Genomic DNA, 21,956 nt, shown 5'->3' with positions numbered 1-21,956 from the left:
TGATTTATAAAGGCAGCAGCTGCAGAGTTTGCAAATTAACATGGAGCATACAGCCAGAACTCAGAGCCCATCTCTGCCGACCAGGGACTCTGCGTAGCTGACCTGGCACAATAAATAGCAGTGAGATTTGGGATACAGGACAGAGTAGGAAGACGGATCCCATTTGCAAAAAGGTTAAAAAAAGGACTAAGAGAAAGATGCTTTTTCACTGCCATTATATCTCCTGGTAGACAAGGACATGCTAGAAAATGAAGGCCTATACTGCAAGCAGAAAAGTGCCTGTATCATCCAACCAATGCGATGTGATAGCAAAAACATTCAGCTACTCAAGGATCTTGCTTAGACCAAGCTTCAAGAATATACATTCTAGCTCTTCCAGGAATGGAATATAAATCTGAAGGCTGGCAAGAGAAAAAAAAACAGGCTTAACCAACAAAAACAATTAAGAAGAGATAAAAATTAAGATTTTGTGGTTGTAAAAGTTGTCACAGAATTCACCTGAAAGAAGGCAGAGATATGGTTAAAAGTGCCCAGGCAGAACCTTTTATTGCATCCAGCATGAACAGGAAGAGCAGGGGTGTCCAGCCAAGCTCCAGGTCTGGAAAAGACCACTTTAGCAGCACGTTATGACAGATTTGGACCAAAGCAGGAGGACACTTCTGCTGAAAATGTTCAAGATATTAAAATATATATATATGTTTAAACCAAACTTGAGAGAATATTTGTTACTTCTCTAAAATATTCCTTCCTGCTACAACTCATAATCTCATGCAGCCTCAACAATCTCTCATTGCACAGTTCCTGTGAAATGAAGATACGAGCAGATCATTAGCACAGCTACTGCTGCTATCTGAGTAAATACATCTTGGCACCAAGTTCATCGTTAAGAAACAGATGTCTTATTTTCTCAGTGTTTTATTTTCTCACAGAAAAGAAGTACTGGTATCACTAACAAATATGTAATAGTAGAACCACAGAAGTGGTGGCTGGGAGGGACCTCTGGAGGTCATTTAGTCCAACCTCCCGTACAAAGCCAAACTATCACCATTGCTGGACCAGGTCAGCTGTGCCTTGGTCTAGCTGAGTCTTGAAAACATTCAAGGACGATGATTCCACCACCTTTCTGGGTGACCTGTTTCAGTGTTGAACTACCCTCCTGGGCAAAGAAACTGTCTTGCCCTCATACATTTGTCTAGTCCTCTTGTCCTAATATCTTGTCCTCATACACATCTTTGCCTTTATACCTGAATTCAATGGGCCTGAGGAGTTTTAAGGGGCATTTACACCGCATGAGTGTGAACTTAATGATTAAACCATGATCTTAGCTACTTATGGCATACAGAGGTTTGTAGTGGGACAGTGAGACACCGAAAACAGAAATGATCATCCTGTAAGGTGACAACATATAACAGAAACAGGACCTATGATTTCAGTGTCCGAGTCACTAACTGCAGACAAGTAAACTGCATTAATACCAATCAATACAGACAGAAAACCCTTGAGGACTATTTGTTAAATATTTGGTAGTTACATAATGTCTTTTGCATTAAGTTTATAAATATTAACTGAGATCCCAAAGGATTGGGTAGATATTACTGTTCTTACTCAGTAGATAGGGAAGCAGAGGCAAAAAGGTTAAATGACTTGCGTGACCTGGGGCAGTGAATGGGCAGCAATAACTAACTAGACCATGGTCTTTTTCAGTGGGGTGGTCCTGGCACCTTTTATTTGGGCTCAGCAATGCGATATTCAGCCCAGAAACTGGTTCGATGTTCCTTAACATTTTCATGAAATTCAATTTCAGCTTGGCTTCCAGTTGATTCCCAGAAGAATTGTTGTTTCCCATGAAATACCATCATCTTCATGGTGCTTACATCACGGATCTGAATAAAGAAAGACCAAATCATTATTTCATAGCACCCTACAAGTCAAGCACCCACCAAATATTAGGGTCTGGCCAATCGGTCACGCAGGGAAAAAGCTACCCTAAACAAAGGTTAGAGGAAACACAGGAGACATCAATGGTACTCATTCACATTTACATTTATATAAGAGATCAGAGTCTAACTCCCTAGGATTTATGATATACTTTGAACTTTCCATCTGGATGGAAATCTCTCATGATGAGAGATCCTTACGCTCTTTAGGCTTCTGACTCACCAGGATGTAATTAGACTGTGTTTGGTTGCTGTCATTGCCCAGGTCAATATACAGGGCGCGGATGGCTATGCGATGCTGAGGAGCCACATCGATGAAGGTCCGACACACTACTTCTTGCCTTTGATCAGGCAATTGCACAGGATACACTATTTCACCTTGGGGACCAAACAGCTGCTTGTCACAGTCTGAGAGGAGGAAGGGGAGCAGGAGAGATGATTTAGAAAGTGTCTAGTGCCTCCAAGAAAAAAACGTTTTAAATTAAACACAGGCAGAAAAATTTCTCTAAGACTTTTCATCTGTGGACCTCCAAGCACCAGCAAACTCTGCAAAGGGGGTTGCCTTTAAAATGGAGGGGTAGTCCACAAATAATATTCATTCCAGCACTCTTCAAAAAGGGGCTTATGAGCCCCTAGAGATGGAGCAATGTTTCCATATATTCCCATGGACAGCCATGACCTGTGGAACTCTAAGGGTCTTGTCATGGGTTCCTCAATCTAAAGCAATAGTGAAGATTTCAGTAAGGTACCTTGGTAATATTTTTTAGTTGCCGCTCTGCTGCTGTACTGAAGAATGACCCCGTTCCCTGGCATCAAAACACGCTGTTTCACAACCAGTGTATTCGTTCTGGAATTTATCAGTGACAAAGGGAGCTTCCTGCAGCCCTTCCACCACATTATTCGCCCAGAAAACTGCAGTAGCTCACCTGGAATGGATAAGCACAGGGATTAGAATTGCTTTTACTTTAAGTTGAATAACTTAGTCTGAAGTCTTAAATAACTTAGGTCAGAACTTAGTCTGACTTTCTATTTCACACAGGTCAAGAATCCAGTAATCTCTGCATCTTGTCCCTATCTTATCAAAATCTGTCATGAAAACAGTCCAGTTAACTAATCTAACTGTACTGATTCCAGCAAGAGGGTGTATTATAGACAGAGCTTATAACAGGCTGTAGTGGGCAGCTCCTTTAACCCCATAAACTCCTTTAATCCCATATTTCTCAACAAAATAAGGAAGAAATCATTGTGTAGGGGAAGAAAAAGCAACATCTTAGTTTAGTCTCATCAGGGAAAGGCTTGGTGGGACAGAAGAAACTTGTAACAGAGATTGGCACACACAGGCTCCAAGGCAGCAAGATGCATTCAGGGCAGCACATGGGGGAGGAGGTGCAGATCTCCCAAAGGGAAAGTCCCCGGCACCTGCACTGCAGTTGAGGGAGCTCTCCAGAACGCTGACTGTTATCTCCTCCCCGAGAGGGCGTCCAATGGTCACAGCGCAGTCACTGCTCTCTGCACCCATCATGTTGATGACCCCGGTGGCATTAAGAAAGAGCCTCCCACAGACACCTGTGCAACAGAGACAGACAAGTAACACATCCAGAGGGAACTGCAGCTGCTGAAAGGCAGCCCCTGTTCCCCTCGTGGCACAATGAACAGCGTGCCCACCTTCTGGATAAAGCACTGGAAAGGTCAGCTTCTGTCCCAAAGAGTCTCAAGGCAGAAGAGCTTTGGAAAACCCAGGGAAGAGAACCATTGTTCCTTCCTAGTACGGATTGCTCATGACATGCTGGAAGGAACAGTGAGGTCCTCCAGGAACCTCCCCTCGCTGGGGGGCCTGCTGTCCCTCCCGAGGACCAGACAAGTGCAGGAGCACTCCCTCCCATAAACCTGTCCCTGTATGGCAGTAGGGTCACTGCAACACAGCCGCATGCAGTGACCACCTAACTCTACTGTTTGGTAGCATCCTTCTCACCTCCACCCGTCTCCTCTGTCGGTTCCTGAGGAAGAGTTGGCACAGCAGATGGAGGAAGATCCAGGCCCTTATATCTTGCCCATTTGGCAGTTACGGCTGTCGCCGGATGCGTGGCTGGTGTCACTGCATGGAACTCTGCTCCACGGGACCTGGCCGCCACTGCCTGCTCAGGGCAGGGCCCTGCGGAGCAGCCACGTAGCACAATGGACTTGGGGAAGTGCCTGCAGAAGATGGGGTTCACGTGCTTACGGGTTAGCGTGTTGAGGCAGAAATCCTGACGTGTCTGAACACCATTCCCACATGAAGTTGAGCACTGCAGAGGAAGAAACCCACAAGCCTTTTTACATATGTTTCAGTTGGTATGCAGAAATAAGTACGTTTATTGGCTCAGGCATGATCCAGAGGGTCTGATCTTCTGTTCACTGATGCTGTTTTGTCACTTTGCTTCTCAGCGGTCTAGTTTCATCAGCTATAATATGGAAATAACAAAGCTGGCCCACCTTCCCCGGGGACCCTCCAAACGTATCAGCACGCAGGATTACAGTATGTTTAAACTGGAGGACCAGTTTCCCAAAAATCCCAAAAGATCTTCTCTTCAGAAGAAAACATGGCAAAGACTATTTTTAAACTGCAGCCAAAGCCTGAGCTGAGAAATGTGGGAAGCAGCACAGACCTACAGCTGCTAAACACAGGACAGTGTAAGGGATGGAAATATACCCTAGAAACAGTTTGGCATTTCTGTGGGAAACGAATATAGAAGACAGAAGTGGTATTTCTCCTCTGTATCGTTTATGAAAGCAAATGGCTATAAAACCGCTGCCCTGGACCCCAAGTACTGCACCTGAACAAGAGCCAATACCTCCGTCCATTCGCTGAAGCCCCATTCATAAGAGCACATTCGGATGACACAGGGGATGCTGGTAAGGGGCTTCTCTACCACAGGACATAAGTGGTCCTCCAACAACATCTCTTGGCCTTGGTGGATCTGAACACAGGTGACCAGCTGAACAGCTAAGCCAAGCCCACAGGTGGAGGAACAGGGGCCAGCTGGGGCTACCTTCCATCTGACAGAGGACAAGAAGGAGAAAAAATGAGTAAGGGATGATTCCCTACCCTCTACTGCCTCTCACTGTAGAGAATGCACTGCAGCTCCCTCATCCATCCCTCCTTCCCCGTCCTCAGCAGTTTCCTTCCCCCTTCCACTTCACACACTTTGCTGCCCATGGTACTTGCAGGGCAGCCTCTGAGACAAGGTTAGGCAGTCTGGAGCAGGTCTGGAATTGGACCCAAGGGGAAGGCATTCACATTTTTCAGGAAGCCCAAAGACTCCAAATGTACGTTGAGTCTTACTATATGTCCATTACAGTTTCCCCCACAGTGAGACAAACAGGTTTAACAGCAACAAGAAGCTTATTTCCCTCCAAAATACGCAGCATGCTGGAACAGTCAGATTAGAAACTGATCCAGGGTTACTTCATCCTGGGAGCACATCCTGTACCATGTAAAAGGAGTTCAGATGCCAGCAGCTTTCCAGCCCCACAGCAAACAGGGCAGGCTCTGCCCCATTTCTCAACCCTGAGCCATGCAAATACTTCCGCTCTTAAGTTACCTGGACAGGTATTCACTTTCCATGAGGGGACAAAACTTGAGCTTCTGTCTGAAGGGAGTGCTAACACCCAGTCCCCTGCCCAGCCCATTTCCTAGATCACATCATACGTATTTACAGACAACCACTCTTCCTCAGTGCATGCTATTGTGGCCAGTGTGACCATTTTGACCTTGGAGGGCATGGCTCCAAATTACACGGCTCCTGTTCCTCTGGGCGAGGCAAACCATCACACTGGGTATCTGCTACAATCTCTTCTGCCTTCTCCCCGGTCTCCCTTGCACAGTAGAGGACCTTGTGCATCACACCTCCTCCACAGCTTACACTGCACGAGCCCATTTTGTAATGCCACCTGGAAATAATGCATCCATCAGTGAGTGCCTCCAGCTGTCATCCCTGTCTTCCCTGGATTTTAAATCCAACAAGTCTATGGAAGTACACCTAGAGTTTTGTTAATACATGCATACGTACTGGCTGATGTTTGAGAGATCACTCAGTCACCCCGGTAACTGCAGTCTGCAGTGCCCATAAATCCTAATAAACACACAACTGATTGTCTTTTAGTTCTCGCAACAGCTATCCCAGATTCTTGGAGTATTTGATTCTAGATGCTTTCCTTGATGCCACACAGAAACAATACAGCTGGCAAACATGTCACCACCTTTTACAGTTATGGATTTGTTCCTACTTTCCCAGAGTAATATAGGATCAAGAGGTTTTGAGGTTTTCTCTGGACTCAAACTCAAAAGACTTCACTCAGTTCTGCCTGAGAATATACTGGTTCAAGAAAGACTATCACTTAGTTTGCTGAGTATGGACCAGTGCTACAGTTTTTGCAGCTGGCTGGCCAGAACGCACACTTGCTTTCAGAGCAGGGGAGAGGAAGATAACATCCCCTTGTCTCACACAGTGAAGACTAATAGAATTAACTTCTCCACAGGTCATAGGGCAGGGTTTGTCTCTGCACTTCAAAACTGGAGAGGGAAAGAACAGAGAGAAGATCTGCCCTGGGACCACTGAACAATTTTTCTGTGGGACAGCAGCTGGATCCTTACGTTGCTGTGTTTCTGGAGAACTAGAGAGAAAGGAAAGACTTCTCGTTGGCTCGTTCTTTCCTGGTAATTGCTTTACCTCGGTGGGCAGGGATTGAGATTGCAAACTTCCATCCTGCTCTCAGGCTTTGGCACTGGGTGACAATTTTCTTCCTGGGTTTCTTCTTTGGTGTCAAAAGCCACACATACGTATTGTAGCTGAGTTTTACCTAAAAAAGGGAAGTGATCTTACTGTATGGCATGCACGCAGGAGTTGAAAATAAGTCCATGGTGACAAAAGTAGTGTCAGCTTCATTTGCATGTACAAGACAAGCAAACTCTGCCCAACCCCCAGCACACTCATTCCACCTGACTCTGGAACACATCAGTGGACAGCTAGTCCCTGACCTATTCCCTGTCTTGAGCCAGGCACCCTTGTCTCTTCCAGACTCAATAAATTTGTGACCACAGCTACACACGCACCTTGATCTATAGAGGGGAAAGGCCAGGTTCTTGAGGTTCCTAGGCTCTGAGCTCACACCTACAGCCAAGTTACATTTCCCTGCAGCATTGAAAGACCTCACCTTTACCACAGGAGACAGAACACTCTCCAGCCAGAGGGCTCCAGACATACACAGGCTGATTTTCCAGTTGGATATGTCCAAATGACTCCGCAGTCTGCAGCAAGTGTGTGTCTTCCTCCTCAGAACAGAGCAACAAGAACCAGACACACAATTGCACCTGTTTCTCACACTGGTCCTAATCTACTCAAGCCAGGGGGATGTCTCCAGAACAAGCCTATGACATATCCTCTGTCACTGAAGAAGGAGGCACCTTTAAGCACTTTCTCCATTTTTGCAGGACATATTAGTATCAGGAACAGCTAAAGACATCTAACAGCGAAGATCTCTCCTAACTCACGCTGCTTGAGACTGAAAAGAGATACCTGAGACTGAAGAGATGCCTAAAGCACCCCCCTGCCCATCTATGAATGTAAACCATGGGAGTGGCTCCCCAGTGCAGATCTGGGCTAGTGATCTAGGGTTGAAAAGCTCTCTTCCCTGTTAATAATCCTTTCTACCATGTCAGAACCTCTTTGCTTGACAGTGAGGTATTTACTAGTGGAACAGAGGATATTTCTTTTTCTGGTTTTGTTGGACTCTGAGGGGAAGAACAAAGAAGGAACACAGTCAACAGCTGACCAACAAACCAAACCACCACTAAAAACTGACAAATCCTGCAGCATAAATTAAGAGAAACAGAGTTTTCTAAACTGACAGTATGAGTGTTTAACTGGACAGACATCGACTGTGTAAAACACCCTCCCAGATTCCAGCAATAAGATGGTTCTTTCTAACACGTAGCCTTCTGTGGATCACAACTGCAAAGTTCCCAGCGAGACTCCTGAAACAATCCAAGCCAATAAACTCACTTTGTCCCAGCCTAAAGGGCAGACATTAACAACACACGGCACAATGGAGAGGGGTTTTTCTTCTGCTGCACACAAGCTGTCATCCACAACAGTCTCCAATCCATCACGAGACTGAACACAGGTCAGATTCTGCTGGGCAACTCCAGTTCCACAGACAGCAGAGCATTCATCTATTTCAGATTTCTTCCACCTAAATAGGAAGTAACTGCATCAGCCAATTTTTCACCTGAACCATGGAGGTTTATTACTCATGCCACTGACTGCAAAATGGGATATAGAAAGTATTCAGCCTCTCTATTTCAGAACCTAACCTGGATGTGATTGAGAGGACCACTGCTGGAAATTTAAGTCCTTGCACTGACACCTCTCTAGCACTGAGAGCACCTAAGTTAAAGAACTAAAGTTCACAGTGTAATCTCTTTTTATTAAATACTAAAATGTCCATGAGATCAGTGTCTGGACAGGCTTGGTTCTCAGTTCTCTTTCCAGCCTAATTAACACAAGGACCTCCTCTAGAATAAGATCACATCTCTGTTGGCACAATCTTGGAAAAAATGTGAGCAAACATTTCCTCCTGGCCATGCCTCCAAAGTATGTGAGCTTTATTTTCTTTTAGCAGACTGTAAAGAATTGGAAGAACTGTCTCCCATTCATTCAGCCGATGTTTGAATTAACTCATGGGACCAGGTAAGACAGAGCCTGGTTTGGGATCAGTTACGCCATTGTAGTTATGAAGAAACCAGGCCACATGCCTCCTTTTTTTTCATCCTGCACAATGCAAGTCATACCGCAGAAACTGGATTAGCTGGCAGAGAAAGAGCAAGAGTTACTGCTTTCCAGAGTGAAATGAGATTTCAGCTTAGCCACTGAGGAACACCAACCTGTACAGACATGGTCCCATGGTACAGGGCTCCTGCTCTGAAAGGGGCTGCGGGAGGCCCAGACACTGCTGATCCTCTGTTGTTTCATTCTTTGTCTGGTCGAAGCACACGTGATCCACCAGGCGAGTCCCTGGGAATGGATGTGCAATCAAAGGGAAAGGAAAGGATGTTCTAAACCAAGTAAACAGTTTGCTTCTATTATTCCAGGAAGATGTTGTAATTTCCCTTTAACCTAATTATCCACGTAGGAAAAATGGTATATTTGGGAATGCAGACTTTCTACAAACATACAAAAGCCGTATTTCTAATGTAGCTTTCCTCAAGAGTTTTAAGGTGACTCTCCAAGATGAACATCCCAAAAGAGGAGAAATTCGATGGATAATCCACTTTCAAAATGGAAAGATTGCTCTAAATTGGTCATTTGTAAGAACAGCAAGGACATCTATCATAATTTGTTCAAAAGCACTTCTATCGGACTCAGTGTTTCACTGATGAGGAACAGGTTGCTGACAATAAGTCATAGTAGCCAGCCATTTTCAATTGACTTTCTGTTGAAATAATCATAATCACATGGTCTTTGTACTTTGCATCTTGTACTAATATCATCACACAGCCCTTGTACCCAGTCAACACCATGCCAATGTTCACAAAGTGATCACTGATCACTTATGTTGATAATTCAGCTGATTTGCTAATTTAATTCAACAGCTGTACTGCTCTTTTTCTTGATCCAGCTTAATATTAGCAACTGTAGCTCACTTTTAGCAATTTGCTTTTAAATTCAGCTCAGTTGTTCAACAACTTCTAACCAAGTATCTGTCACTGATAGATCACATTTCTTTCAGTGAACACCAGAAGACCCCAAGAGCTGAAGATCTGGGTGACTACTGGCCAGCCAAACTAAAAGTTTGTCCAGATCTCTGTAAGAATTCAAGACTGAGTACCCTTCCTCACCTTCCCCACAGGTCACTGAGCATTGCCCCTTCTGAGGAATCCACACATATGTCAGATTCTCTTTCGGCACAAAGTAGCTGAAAGTGATGTACGGGTTGGTGGCACTGCCGTATTCTTTTGCATACCTTCTATAGACCTGGGGAAGGAAAAGGATGTGGTCAATACACAGATCAACTCAGACTTTCACCTAAGGACAGAGCTAAGAAGGGAAGTTAGTCCCCCTCTTCCATTCAGTCCTGAGCCTCAAAGCTATGATTCAGATGTAGTGAGAATACTCAGCCTGTGAATTCTGTGTACAGGGCACTGAACAAAGATTGAGCCAAGCAAGAGATTTAACTCAGTACACCTTTTCCCCACCCAACCATCACCCAGGCCTGCAGAAAGGTTGTAGGTAGCATACCCTCAACCTTTCCCAAGAAGAGGAAGATCATCACTCTTAGTGAACACCATCTCCAGTGGCCTTGGACATGAAGCCTTCTACACCTGGATTCTGCTCTGCAACAGAGCCACATGAATACAGTCTTACCAGTTCTGACTGACCCCTTTCTATGTTAATTTACCTGTATCTCAATTTCCTCTTGGGTTGGCCCATCCACATGGACTTCCTCCAGGCTTGGCAAGTTGTCCTTTGTGAGAAACACCTTATATTTGATCTGGCTGTCCTCCAGAACAGATGGATAGGTGACATTCAATGAGATTTTTCCCTTTCCAGCAACCACATACTCACCTTTAACTTTCACAGCTAAAAGAGCAAAAATAGCAGTAAGGTAAAGAGATATGGTGTGCTCACAGAATCTCCTAGTGCTGGCAGCTCCAGACTGCCCATTCACTAGAAACTGGTTGATCTATACTAGATATCCCAAAGGGCATGGCTTCTACCAGTCCCCACTGGAGAGCATCCCACAAACAAACAGCTTATCAAGAACTTTCCTCCCAAGTACCATTTTTCTTGTTTTTAGTGCATGTTTGAGCACTGCCTGTAGCCCCTCCTCTCCTTTCCATTTAACTCACCCAAATGTGTGAAGAGCGGTCTCCAATTGATAACACGGACGAAGGTAGTGTTATAAGGCAGGGACAGAAATGTAACGTACTCTGGAAGGGTGGAAAGAAAGAAGATATGGTCACCTTCTCTTGCTGGGCCTCTTTAAAAAAGGTAGGGGATTACAAATCAATCCCACTTCACCTTATCAACATACCATCCATCAGAGGACAAGCTTTATGGACAGTAACAGAGCTTAATTGCAGGCAGGAATTATATTTAGCTTATTAAAAATGTAAGGATGCAACAGTGATGCCCAGCAGGCTAAATTCACCCTGACCTTAGCTCTGTCAGCTTGGCTTGATCAAAGTGAGGATGAATACAGCCAAAAAAAATTAACTGAATTCTGTGCCCTGTTCTCATGTTTCTTTTGTTTTCTCTATATCCCCTGCTAATAGCTATGTGTGATCACTGCAAGAGCCAGATTAGTTCCCAAATGCTGCAGCATCTTCTACAAACAGCATCATAATATCAAGCATGGGGCTGAGGACTACACACCTTTAGCTTTTCCTTCTGTGTAAGATCCACTCACTTTGGTGCATGTGGTATTATCACCCCCACAGACCTTACAAGAGTCCATTGTCTTCCTGGAGTCCATCTGACCATCACACCCGAATGCCTGAGCAAAGGGGAGAGTCTGTCAAGACTTGCCTATTCTGAGAAGAAAACAAGCACATCAAAGCAACACTGCCTGAATTCCTTAAACTGCCCTTTTCATTTGTAGTTCGAATTTAAGAAGACAACACAGACAAAGGTGCGTTTGTACCCAGATCTACCACTGAACAGCAGTGCACAAAGCTTGGGACTGGAAAGTCTTAACTGAGAGTACACAAATTTTCATTAATTGTATGATTATCTATTTTCCCAAAAGAAGCAGTCCAGAAAGATTTTTCCTGAGACCTAAACAAAGGTTATGCAAGCCCCCTCTTCTATGGACTCCTTCTGGAGGGGGGGGGGGGGGAGCCCAAGAGAACAGTAAACACGAATGGCAGTTTCTAAAGGAATCCTTAGTTCCCTAACCCCTGAATCCACACACAGCTCACATCCTTCAACCAGGCCTTCAATACCATGGAGCTCAGAAAAGAGATTCTATCCTCACTCCAATGGACAAGACTGCTTTACCCAAAGCTACACGAGGATCTCAGCAGACTGTGAAGTAAAACACATGCAACTTCTGAATTTATGCTAGAGGCGCTGATCCCAGGCTTTAGATATTGTTGTAACATACATATTTATTACCATTGCCAAAGAAACAGCAGAAGTTGGAATAGATAATGTCTGCACCCTCTGCTGTTCATTTGGTGGAAATGCATTGCAAAGCATTGTGAACACGAAGAATCAGAAAACCACAAAATTTAAAAAGTGTATTCTGGGAAGGTAAAGAAACAACAGACAAAAGACAATGAGATCAGCATTGAGCACTAAAATACAGACATCAGTGGGTAGTTAAATCCAAGTTCATCATGAAAGAATACCCTTCTCGTGTCAAAACCAGGAACGATTGTTATACTCCCATTTTGATAGTGGTTCCAACAAATCAACTTGTGGAGATACAATTCCCAGGTTTTACTCCTTATTTTGCCACTGACACAATACGTTCAAATCATGTAACCTCTCTCCAAAAGTCAGCATTTTCCATGGCTATTTATACTATGCAAGCAGAACAGCTAACAATGTCTCTTCAACCAAGGCATAAACCAATTGCTGCATGGATTAGGGATGAATAGCCTCATGTACTTACTGCATAATTAGCAGAGTATCTTATCTAGAGGGCATTGGCATTGGATGCACAGACAGAACACTAGATTAGCTGGACTACTTCCAGTAAGCTAAGAACAAAACTCTTTTGAGAAGAGCTTGCTCTGCTGCTTGGGACACAGTGTGTTTCTTCCCTTGCTCCTAATAAGTTGACTTCTTTAGTGCAGGTTACATGTCTGAGGTTCACCTGGATCCAACAGTCACTCACTTTGCAGCTTCCCATTACACAGAGATGGAAAGCCCCATGGCGTTCAGAGTTATCCTGCTCGCATCTGGTTCCATCTATGAAACTATCTTCACGGCTTACCATGAATTCTTTTCCAACTGCTCTGCACATGTGCTTGCATAGCAAGTCCCCTGGGGAGGCATGTAGGAGGAGACAGGAATTACTCATTCAGAAAGGCACAGGGCTGACCATCAAACAACAGGAAGAAGTAGAAAGGATCTGACAAAAAGAGCATGAAGGTTTCACCTGGAAACTAAAACCGGTGAAACGGCCTTTTGATTTTAAAGTACAGTCAGGGCCACAGAGCACTCTCCCACACTAAGACACCACAGTCTCAGTCCTTACCTTTGGCAAAGCCAACAGCAGAAGTCCAGGTATAAAAGGATGGCACTTCTACAGTGAGATCCAGTGGCTTTGAATTTGTTGCTGCGCATTGTTCAGCCATAAAGTCCAGCTGGCTCATCGGACAGGCCTACATCCCAAGGAGAATTGTACGGGGAATGAAAAATTACTGAGCACAGAATCCCAACCAGCACTTCACCCACTAGCTAAAGGCAGCCAACTCTGGAGCAGAAAAGAATGGCTGGTAAGCAAAACCTGCAGAACTACTGAAAATAAAAAATATCACATCAAAGTGAAGCTGCATGATATGCAGAGAATTCTATTTGAAAGCTATTATCTTTGATATTTATACAAAATAAATGGAGATGGAAAAATAGGAACAATACAAAAACACCTCTCTAAAGCAAGCTAGCATTAAATGGAGTCACTATTCTCAGTGCCTGTCCTGCTATAGAGGCATATAGAAAACTCTTCATTACACATGAAAAATGCTGTTAAAGAACACTGTTGTCTTTAGACACAGTGGAACAAATACCACTCCTGTTGTCACACAGGTGGACAAATCTTAGATCTCCTTCCCAGAGCAATCAGCTGTGAAAAGTATGGCCCCAAACAATACAGCTCTCAAAGGGTTAAACAGCATTAAGTCGAAAGCTCAGAAGATGCGATCAGCTCCACTACCTGGGTATTGCACATCTCTGCTTGGATGCCAGCTCCTCGGCACTCTTGCCCCCCAAAAGCAGGCCTGGAAGTAACAAGAAAAGAACTCTAGAGAGGCAGGTTCATCACAAGCAAAGAGCAACACTCCCTTGGCCCAAAGGCTTTGCAAACTCCACAGTTCCCCACCTCCTTACCTGGGGTTGTTGCAGAACCGCTGCCTGATCACAACTCCGCCTCCACAGCTGCGAGAGCAGGAGGAGAAGGGGCTCCAGCTGGACCACTGCCCATGCACTACGGCCATGGGGTTCAGTTCTTCCAGAGAGCTGCACCGTCCCTTGGAGCACCACTAAGACCAAGAATACACAAAATCGGCAACAGCACCACAGTGACCACAGCAGGGTCACTGCACAAATCCCCACCTCTTGGCAGACCAGACTGTAACAGGGAAGCCAAGATGAATGAGCCACTTTCTCATAGGAGGTTAGAAGAAAACAGTCCCATGCCTAATTATGGTCTAACATAGGCTTACGGTTAAAACAAAGAACTGATAAGTCATTTCAAGTAGAAAGCACAGCCTTGAAGGATGGCTCAGATTATCAGGCTATGGGACTGCAAAGCAACTCCAGAGATACAGACAAGGTGGAAACATCAAGATCAGCTGGTATCAGTTTGTGCCTTGAGTGTCTGGCCTTAATTCCATGGCTGAGGGACAGTGAGTCCCATGTACCCTCCAGCCACTGACCATGGCTTGCTACCTAATGAACTCCATAGCCCCCACAACCATTTCTGATCCTCAGAGCATCAGCAGCCTCCTTACCTTATTGATTCCACACTCAGTACCATCCAAGAGGGGAACAAGAAGCCGAGTGCAGGTGGATTTGTCTTCTGGTTGTACATGGCATGAGAGAACCTTACATATATCCTGATGTGGCAAGAAAAAGGGTATTCAGGAAGTCATTTAGGCTCATCAACCCAGTGCCCCAAAAGTTGCTCAGTTTAAATGGTGCCCCTCCCGGATGTCTGGTTTCCCCACAGCTACCCAACAATGCGGGCAAGTTCCTTAATTTCTCCAGCCATTGGGCAAGAGTTGTGAGCCTCGCAAAAGACTAGCACTGCCAGATGTAACACCAGAAGAGGATCAATTGAAGTAGTTGAAGTTTCATCCAGATTAGTGCTTCCTCATTAACAAGCATATCCAGGTGGCAGCTATTAGCCATACTACATTTCTCAGACTTGCAGAAGCGGAGGGAAGCCTAGAGGATCCAGCGAACAAGAGCTCCCCAAGAGAAGACCTAAGACTTGCCTGAATAGGTGTACCCAGAACTAGCACTGCCAGACCCCTGTTTGGGCAAAAGGTTCTGGGTACAATCACAGTTCAAATCTTAAAGGAGACTTGTGTGGACAAAGGAGGTAATGGAGGTGAGAAGGGAAGCATTTTAAAAGCCTTTTAAGGTTTGTTCTTTACCAAGAAGTCTGAGGCAGAAGAGCACCTTCAGTCCCTTTAGACTAACAGTGTCACCTCTGCCTGAATCCTGGCTCCAGAACATTTCCCTGCTGCCCCCAGAAATACAGACAGAAACTTTCTACCTACAACGTTGCTGTCAGCAAAGGTGCACGCTGTGGCGACATTCCCAAAGGCTATTTTACATTGTTCATCTGCTCCATAGTATAAGCCAGGCTTCCACCCAGGGATGCTGCCGTCCATGTCCGGCAGGTCATTTAAGCAGTTTGTTTGGCCTGTGCTGATAGAGACACAGGAAATATAACTTTCCCAGCTGTGGGCAATAAGGACAGTGACATGTTTGTAAACTTCTGCTGAGCTTCATTCTGGAAGTGGGCTGTTGCTTTCCCAGACAATACATGCTTACAGTGGGCTGCGATGGATTTAGCTGCAGCAGTTAAAAATGCCTGGAGATGCTCACAGTTCCCTTCTGTTGAAGTTATAACAGAAACCCTGTATAACATGCCTGTTCCTCACCCAGCCAGTTCACAGCCTACACTGCTTGTTTAAACCTAGATGCTCTGACATTTTAAATAAAATTTCCCAGCTGAGCTAGTGTCTGCGGAGTCAAACACAGCCCAGGCATGTTAGTCACTGACCAAAGTAATTTCCAGTTACTTGAAGCAAAGTCTGGGTTTAACCTCAACAAAAGACACAAGCGATATGAAATAAACAAACCTCAAGTAATCCAAGTTCCTTATTTTCCAAGAATCTATTTTATTCCTTGTTTTCCTCTTCTCTCTCCTGAGCTCCCAATGCATGGAAACGTTCCCATACATGCACACAAGCACACAGAACTCAACCATTCACTTACCTGACAAAGGCCAGGAACTCTTCCTGGCTACACTGTGACCAGGAAAGGTCAATACTGTTGTGGTTTCCTGCTGAACCCATGATGTAACCGGTGCTACTGCAGCGATTCCCCTCACCATCGTGGGGGATTCCAAGACTGCAACAGAAGAAACATAGTGCCCTGAGGAGCAGAAGCCCAGAGACTTGGTTTCCAGCATCTCTCTTCTTGCAAAAAGAATGAACTTGCAGAAATGCAAGGAACCCTTTCCAAAAGTTTTGAATAATCTAGGGGAAGCCCCCTGTTAACACCAAGAGATACTTTTCTTTCTTCTGAACCCTTTAAATGGGGAAATGGGTTTTCTTGAATAAAACAGCAGGCATATTTTGCTGTTCTGGGGCTTTCCTCACTGACCTGTGCCCAATCTCATGGGCTATGGTGACTCCCAGGTCAAAGCCTGTGTCCTGGGTAATAACACAGCTCCAGAAGGAGGAACAGACTCCCCCTAAATGGGTCACTCCACGTAGCTCCTTGTTCCCATCAGGTAACTCCAGGTCAAACCTAAGGTTGGGGAGACAGACACAGAGGGAAGAGCAAAGAACCACTGCAATTAATAAAGTCAGGTCTAGACTTTCAACCAAATTTATTTGCACCTTCCCAATCTAACTCTGTCAACTACCTACATTTCTTTTGACACATGCATCTCCCTGGGACACAGTGGTAGCAGTAGGGTCACAAGTGCCTACTGTTCAAAGTCTATGGTGATTCCACATAAAAAAGCATAATGTCCCCAGACAAGCAGAAAGAATGTAATGACCTAACCCTGTTTGCAAAAGACAGGGTGGTATCATCATCTTTTTGAAGAAAGAGCACCAAAACAAAGCCATTACACACAAGAAAAGACTTCTTTCAACACATTTAGTGCAGACAATTTAGAGCAAGGAGCCTGAAAGTCAGACAAAACGCACGAGTCAGAGGAAACCTCTGCAGCATTAGAAATTCTCTAGAAACACCAACAGGTTATCACTTCCATCTGTCACTTGACTTTTGTGCCCACAAGCAGCTGCAGTGGGTTTGGTTGTGCTGCTCTGGAAGCACACTATGTCCACTGCAGTCTGGCTCACCACTGCTTGGGGAATATTCCAGTTCCTCCAGAAACTGAAGAAATGGCACCTCTGACTAACCACATTACACTAAGGGCAGGAGAATCAACCCCAAGCAGGAGAATCAACCTTTCTCCCTAGGCTCTTTGTTGCCAAACTGCTGGAAGACTCAGTATAAATCACTGTCTTTGCACTGGTAGCTGGACACCAACCACCTCATTTCTAGTCTCTTCCCAGGGCAGGGGAGCTTCAGTACCTGGTCACATACAGGACAATGTCAGCATGCTGGGGATCAGAGTCATTCTGGGGGTTGACTTTCTTGCTCCATTCACAAACACTGATCAGCGAGGAGGTGATATTTGTTGTGATGTTTACATCCATCTAGAGTGAAAGTACACGTCTGCACATTTCATACAGCTTTTACCAACCCTTCAAGTTGGTAACCCTTGGACAAGACTTGAACAGTCTTTTCTGTTTACCTCTGGTTCTCTCAAAACAATCATTTGCATCAGGTGAACCCTGAAATGAGCACCCAGTGAAGTATCTCTCAGCAGCTCTGCTCCCTGTTAAGTGATAAAAAAGATTCAATAAAGACGGTACCTACCTGCTCTCAAAAACAGGGATGCAATCATTTACACAGGTAAACACCCAGTAACCATAAGAGGCAACCAGAAAGTCACTGGAAAGTACAACATTAAAGCATGGGTATAAACGGGTTGTTTGAGAACAAATCACCCTATAAAAAAATCTGTCAACTGACGAGAAGTGTTACTAGATTTGTCAGGCTTTCTGAAGCAGAGATAAAAATCTGTATGGAAAACAGTTTCACGAGGTAGGAAAATGAATGCTAAATACTTTGTAGCTATTAATAAACAAAGCAAATGCATAAACAAATTCTTAATGAGAGCAAAGGGGGAAGTTTAGAAAAAATCTGTAATAGAAATAAAATGCTGATGTGTAAAATATAAGATTTATTTGGTGGATTTGGTTCAATGCCAGATCTGAAGTCAGCAGGGACTGGATCAAGACTCTGGTGATAAAACTCCCGCTACTGGATCTGACATTAGCTATATATCAATATTAGTAATGAAACAAACAGCTGCATTTCCTACATGGGCTTCAAAGCTACAACCTCAAAGCTTCTAACGCCCACCTCTACTCATTCAGCTTCTTGTATAAGGGTAAGCTTGCCTGTGCAGTGCCAATGGAAGCACAGAGGAATGACCTGCATATAGGCAGAGCTCCATAACAGGAGCAGATAATCACAAATGTGTCTGTGAGTGCACTCACTGAAGTGAGTCTGCCAGACTCCCTTCCAGCCTGCGACACTGCAAGCTCTCAAACTGGGACAGCCACTCAGGCAGCAAGCTACTCACAATGTTCAGGTTAGCAAGAATGTATCGCTCCGTGTCCTCTTTGTGGTGCAAGTAAACATCAGGACCTGCTACAACCATCAGCTCCAGATGTTTGACAGTTCCCTCAGCCCTCTTCTGCAGGCGAGGAGGAGACTGCCCTGCAGAACAGTATAAAGGGACACAGGGAGTTTAAGATGCGGGATGACATAGAAGCTCCTACAGATCCACTCCCTTTTCCTGAAAGACTAGAATTATCCAACTATAAGACCACTCCTCCAGACACTTGCCCAGTTTTCCCATTTCTGTTGGTTTCTCTCACCTGACTGCATCCTTGATAACAAACTTTAGTGTGTGTAAAACACCCAACTGTCCTCAGCCAATATCAATATCCTTCTGTTTGTGTGCTAATCAGCTTTGTGTGAGTGACAAAGCCAGTCCTATCAAGTGAAGATAAAAAGATGGCCACTGCAGAAGTCATCAGCAGTGATGGAACAGCAGAGGGGTATGAGAACATAGTTCTGCCTTCTGTCCATTGACGGGTATTAATCTGCCTATAAACACTTAAATGGAAACACACTATTTACATCTCAGAGAGGTGATAAACATATATCAAGTATAATCATATAGTTGCAGGTATAAATCTTTCCCTGGAGCTCATCTATGCAACCCCATGACTAGAAGACAGCTTGTGAGGACAGAATAACAAGGGCTTCCTCCCTGAATGACCATATGCATTACCTCTTGCTGTACTTGCCCCTCTTCCAGCACTTCTGAAGATAATGTGGGGTCTGGAGAAGCCAAGGTCCTTCAGCAGGGCAATATCTTTGCTTCTGACAGGTCTGATACGAATCTTTTCCTCATCTGCAATGATGACCCCTTGCTAAAGGAGATGAAATTCCATCTCTGAGTTATTCCAAAGACATTAGCTATCAACGGAGAACTGTGTGCCATATCCTTCCTGTTTCTCCTTTTTAATGCTCAGATTTACCAAATGGGTGGTTCACATATGCAGGATTTAAAAACAGTTAAGGCATTTATTGTTTGGGGCATCAAGTTGCTAAACTACAAAGGCTGTAAAGGTCGTAAGAAAAGCTGATAAATTCAGTGCATACTCACCAGCCGCCCTTCACAGTAAGTGACTCTACACTTAGCCCCTGGAGGTTGCAGTGGATTTCCACCTGCAAAGCAGTTGCCTGAGAATCGCTTCAGTAAGCTAAAGGAAGAGTTCAGCATGTGATTGCTCACAAAGGAAGAGGACAGGAGGGCATGGTCCTCTAGGAACTCAAAGGCATAGAGTTGTCCCCAGGCCTCAATGGAGCAGTGTTGAATCCGACATGACGCCAGCCCAATCTGCTCTTCTTTACAAGGGCAAGTTGGTTGAGCGACAACAAACTCAGGTACTGAAAGAAATGAAAAAAGACCAGAAAAAGGGGAACAATTAAGGAGAATAATAATGATACATGAAAACTAATGTAACTGTCTCCACAGGAAAAATTATTCTCCAAATAATAGCTGTGGCCTTGTGGGCCACGATAGTCGTGTCAATAGTCAAAAAATGTCTGTGCTTTTATCGACTCCAAATGTCTGTGCTTTTATCGACTTCCAAACTGAGGATAATGCAGGTACAGATAGCAGCTCTGAAACTGGCTCCTGATTTATCTGCACTTTTGCTTCCTCCTTGAGGACAACAGCTCATTTAACAAAGGCTGAGACAGTTTTACTTCTGCAGATGCTAAGTGTTACTGAGTGTGAATTAGCATAATCCAAAGACACTGGGATAAGCACAAGGTGAACTCACAACTACACAACATCCTTGGTTGGAGAATTTGAAAGTTAACACGCGTCTCAATTCTGAACTACCACCAATCTAGCCCTGGAATACTAGTCTCTCCATGCACTTATTTAAAAAATTTAACAAATACATTTAAAACCATTCTTAGTCTATAGTTTCCCACTCAGACGACCTGGATCTGTCAATTTTGTAGAAAAATGTCAATAAGGAGAATGAGGACTGTAACAGAAAAAAGCAAAATGATTCATCATACCTCCTTTAGCAGATTTTAAATACTGACCCAGTTCTTCAACTCCTTACACACTGAAGCAAGGATTACCTGTATGAGTAAAGCACTCTGAAATGTTAAACACTTTTCAGATCACGGTTAGGAAATAAGTGTACTTCGTGTTCTCAAACGTACAGGTTTAGAAATAAACTGACAAATGCGCTCCAGAATCAAGAAAGAAGGAGCCTTGCATACCATCAGAAACTGAGCTGGTGCCAAAATAGGAGAAAACATCTTCTGGATCCAAAGCTCTGAGAAATTTCTGCAATAAGAAGAACATCTTTACATTTTTTTAAGAAAAACAAATGGACTAAAAACTAAAAATGGACAAAAAACTAAAATTTAACTTAACCTAACCTAGAAGGAATGTCAGCAAACAATTTCACAAGAATTGATGCCAAGTTCTAATGGTTTTATTTTGCACTAAGCCTATGCTACACAATGACCACCCAGGGGAAATAATAGGTTTATCTTCTTGATTAGTGTGGTTTGATACATTTTGGCTTAGAAAACATTGCGTTTTCCCTTTTTTCTTTCCTAGAAATAAAAAAGGCCTTCCTAGAAACTGTATTTTCCGGAGGTCATACTCACCTCTTGGAAAACCGGCGGCCAGCAAAATCCCAGCGGGAACATCATGAGCACTCGGATCATCAAGTTGATGATCATGCTGGAGGAACTGCAACCAACACTGCAGAGCAAGTGCTGTCCCAGGGGCGATTGAAATGTTTAGCCCAAGGCATCACGTGGAACGGAAGGGAAGAACACAAAGTTTAAACAAACAGAGGAGCCGATCCTCTGCAGAGAGGGGCAGGGAAGGGGAACCGAGCTGCTGCGGGAGCTGTTACAGGAACAGCTGTAGGGGCAAAGAGAGTTTTTGCGCAATGTTTGCAACTTTATTACAGCCAAAGAGATCGGCAATAACAGGCGCTCGGGGCCAGTTTTAGCAGCCAGATAAACAAGGAGAGGAAAGGGGCTCCGAACTGTTGAACCTAAGAGGCTCCCACGCTTTCCCAGCGCTTCCGACCCTGCAAGAGCGACGCAGGCAAAGCCCGCGCCGACCCCCGGGGAGGACGGAGGCGCAGCTCCGCAGAGACGCCGTTCGCTGCCCGAGCCAGGGCAGCTTTCAGCCGCAGGCGCACGAGGATCCCTGCCCCGCGGCACGGAGACGCGGAGCCCTCCTCGCCCCGCGGCCCGGGGCGGGCGCTGCGGACACCGAACCCGCTCCCGGGGCCCCGCGGCTTCCTCGCGCCCCGGCTCGGAACCCCGGCGCTGGTCCCAGACCAACGCGCGGCCCGGCCCGGCCCGGCCC

The 21,956-nt window shown here is 44.8% G+C and overlaps 1 protein-coding gene across 1 annotated transcript; it reads right to left on the bottom strand.

The window, feature by feature from the left end:
- Window positions 1-741: 741 nt before the first annotated feature.
- On the bottom strand, window positions 742-21,823 carry ADAMTS13 (ADAM metallopeptidase with thrombospondin type 1 motif 13). The gene is made up of 30 exons (XM_026062415.1): window positions 21,239-21,823; window positions 20,843-20,909; window positions 19,704-19,987; window positions 19,326-19,467; window positions 18,609-18,745; window positions 17,712-17,795; window positions 17,489-17,613; window positions 16,544-16,690; window positions 16,154-16,288; window positions 15,430-15,580; window positions 14,656-14,760; window positions 14,033-14,184; window positions 13,860-13,923; window positions 13,182-13,308; window positions 12,819-12,967; window positions 11,351-11,471; window positions 10,825-10,905; window positions 10,374-10,555; window positions 9,814-9,949; window positions 8,860-8,989; window positions 7,979-8,168; window positions 7,131-7,248; window positions 6,647-6,776; window positions 5,688-5,867; window positions 4,769-4,973; window positions 3,910-4,222; window positions 3,357-3,503; window positions 2,687-2,863; window positions 2,161-2,345; window positions 742-1,883 (listed from the first exon to the last, which is right to left on the bottom strand). The coding sequence occupies exons 1-30, from the start codon at window positions 21,311-21,313 to the stop codon at window positions 1,725-1,727; spliced, it is 4,398 nt and encodes a 1,465-aa protein (XP_025918200.1). The 5' UTR covers window positions 21,314-21,823; the 3' UTR covers window positions 742-1,724.
- Between the last annotated feature and the right edge of the window lie 133 nt (window positions 21,824-21,956).

The sequence above is a fragment of the Apteryx rowi genome, unplaced genomic scaffold (assembly GCF_003343035.1).
Source record: "Apteryx rowi isolate R43461 unplaced genomic scaffold, aptRow1 scaffold_19, whole genome shotgun sequence".
NCBI lineage: Eukaryota > Metazoa > Chordata > Aves > Apterygiformes > Apterygidae > Apteryx > Apteryx rowi.
This window is presented reverse-complemented; position numbering and strand designations above follow the sequence as displayed.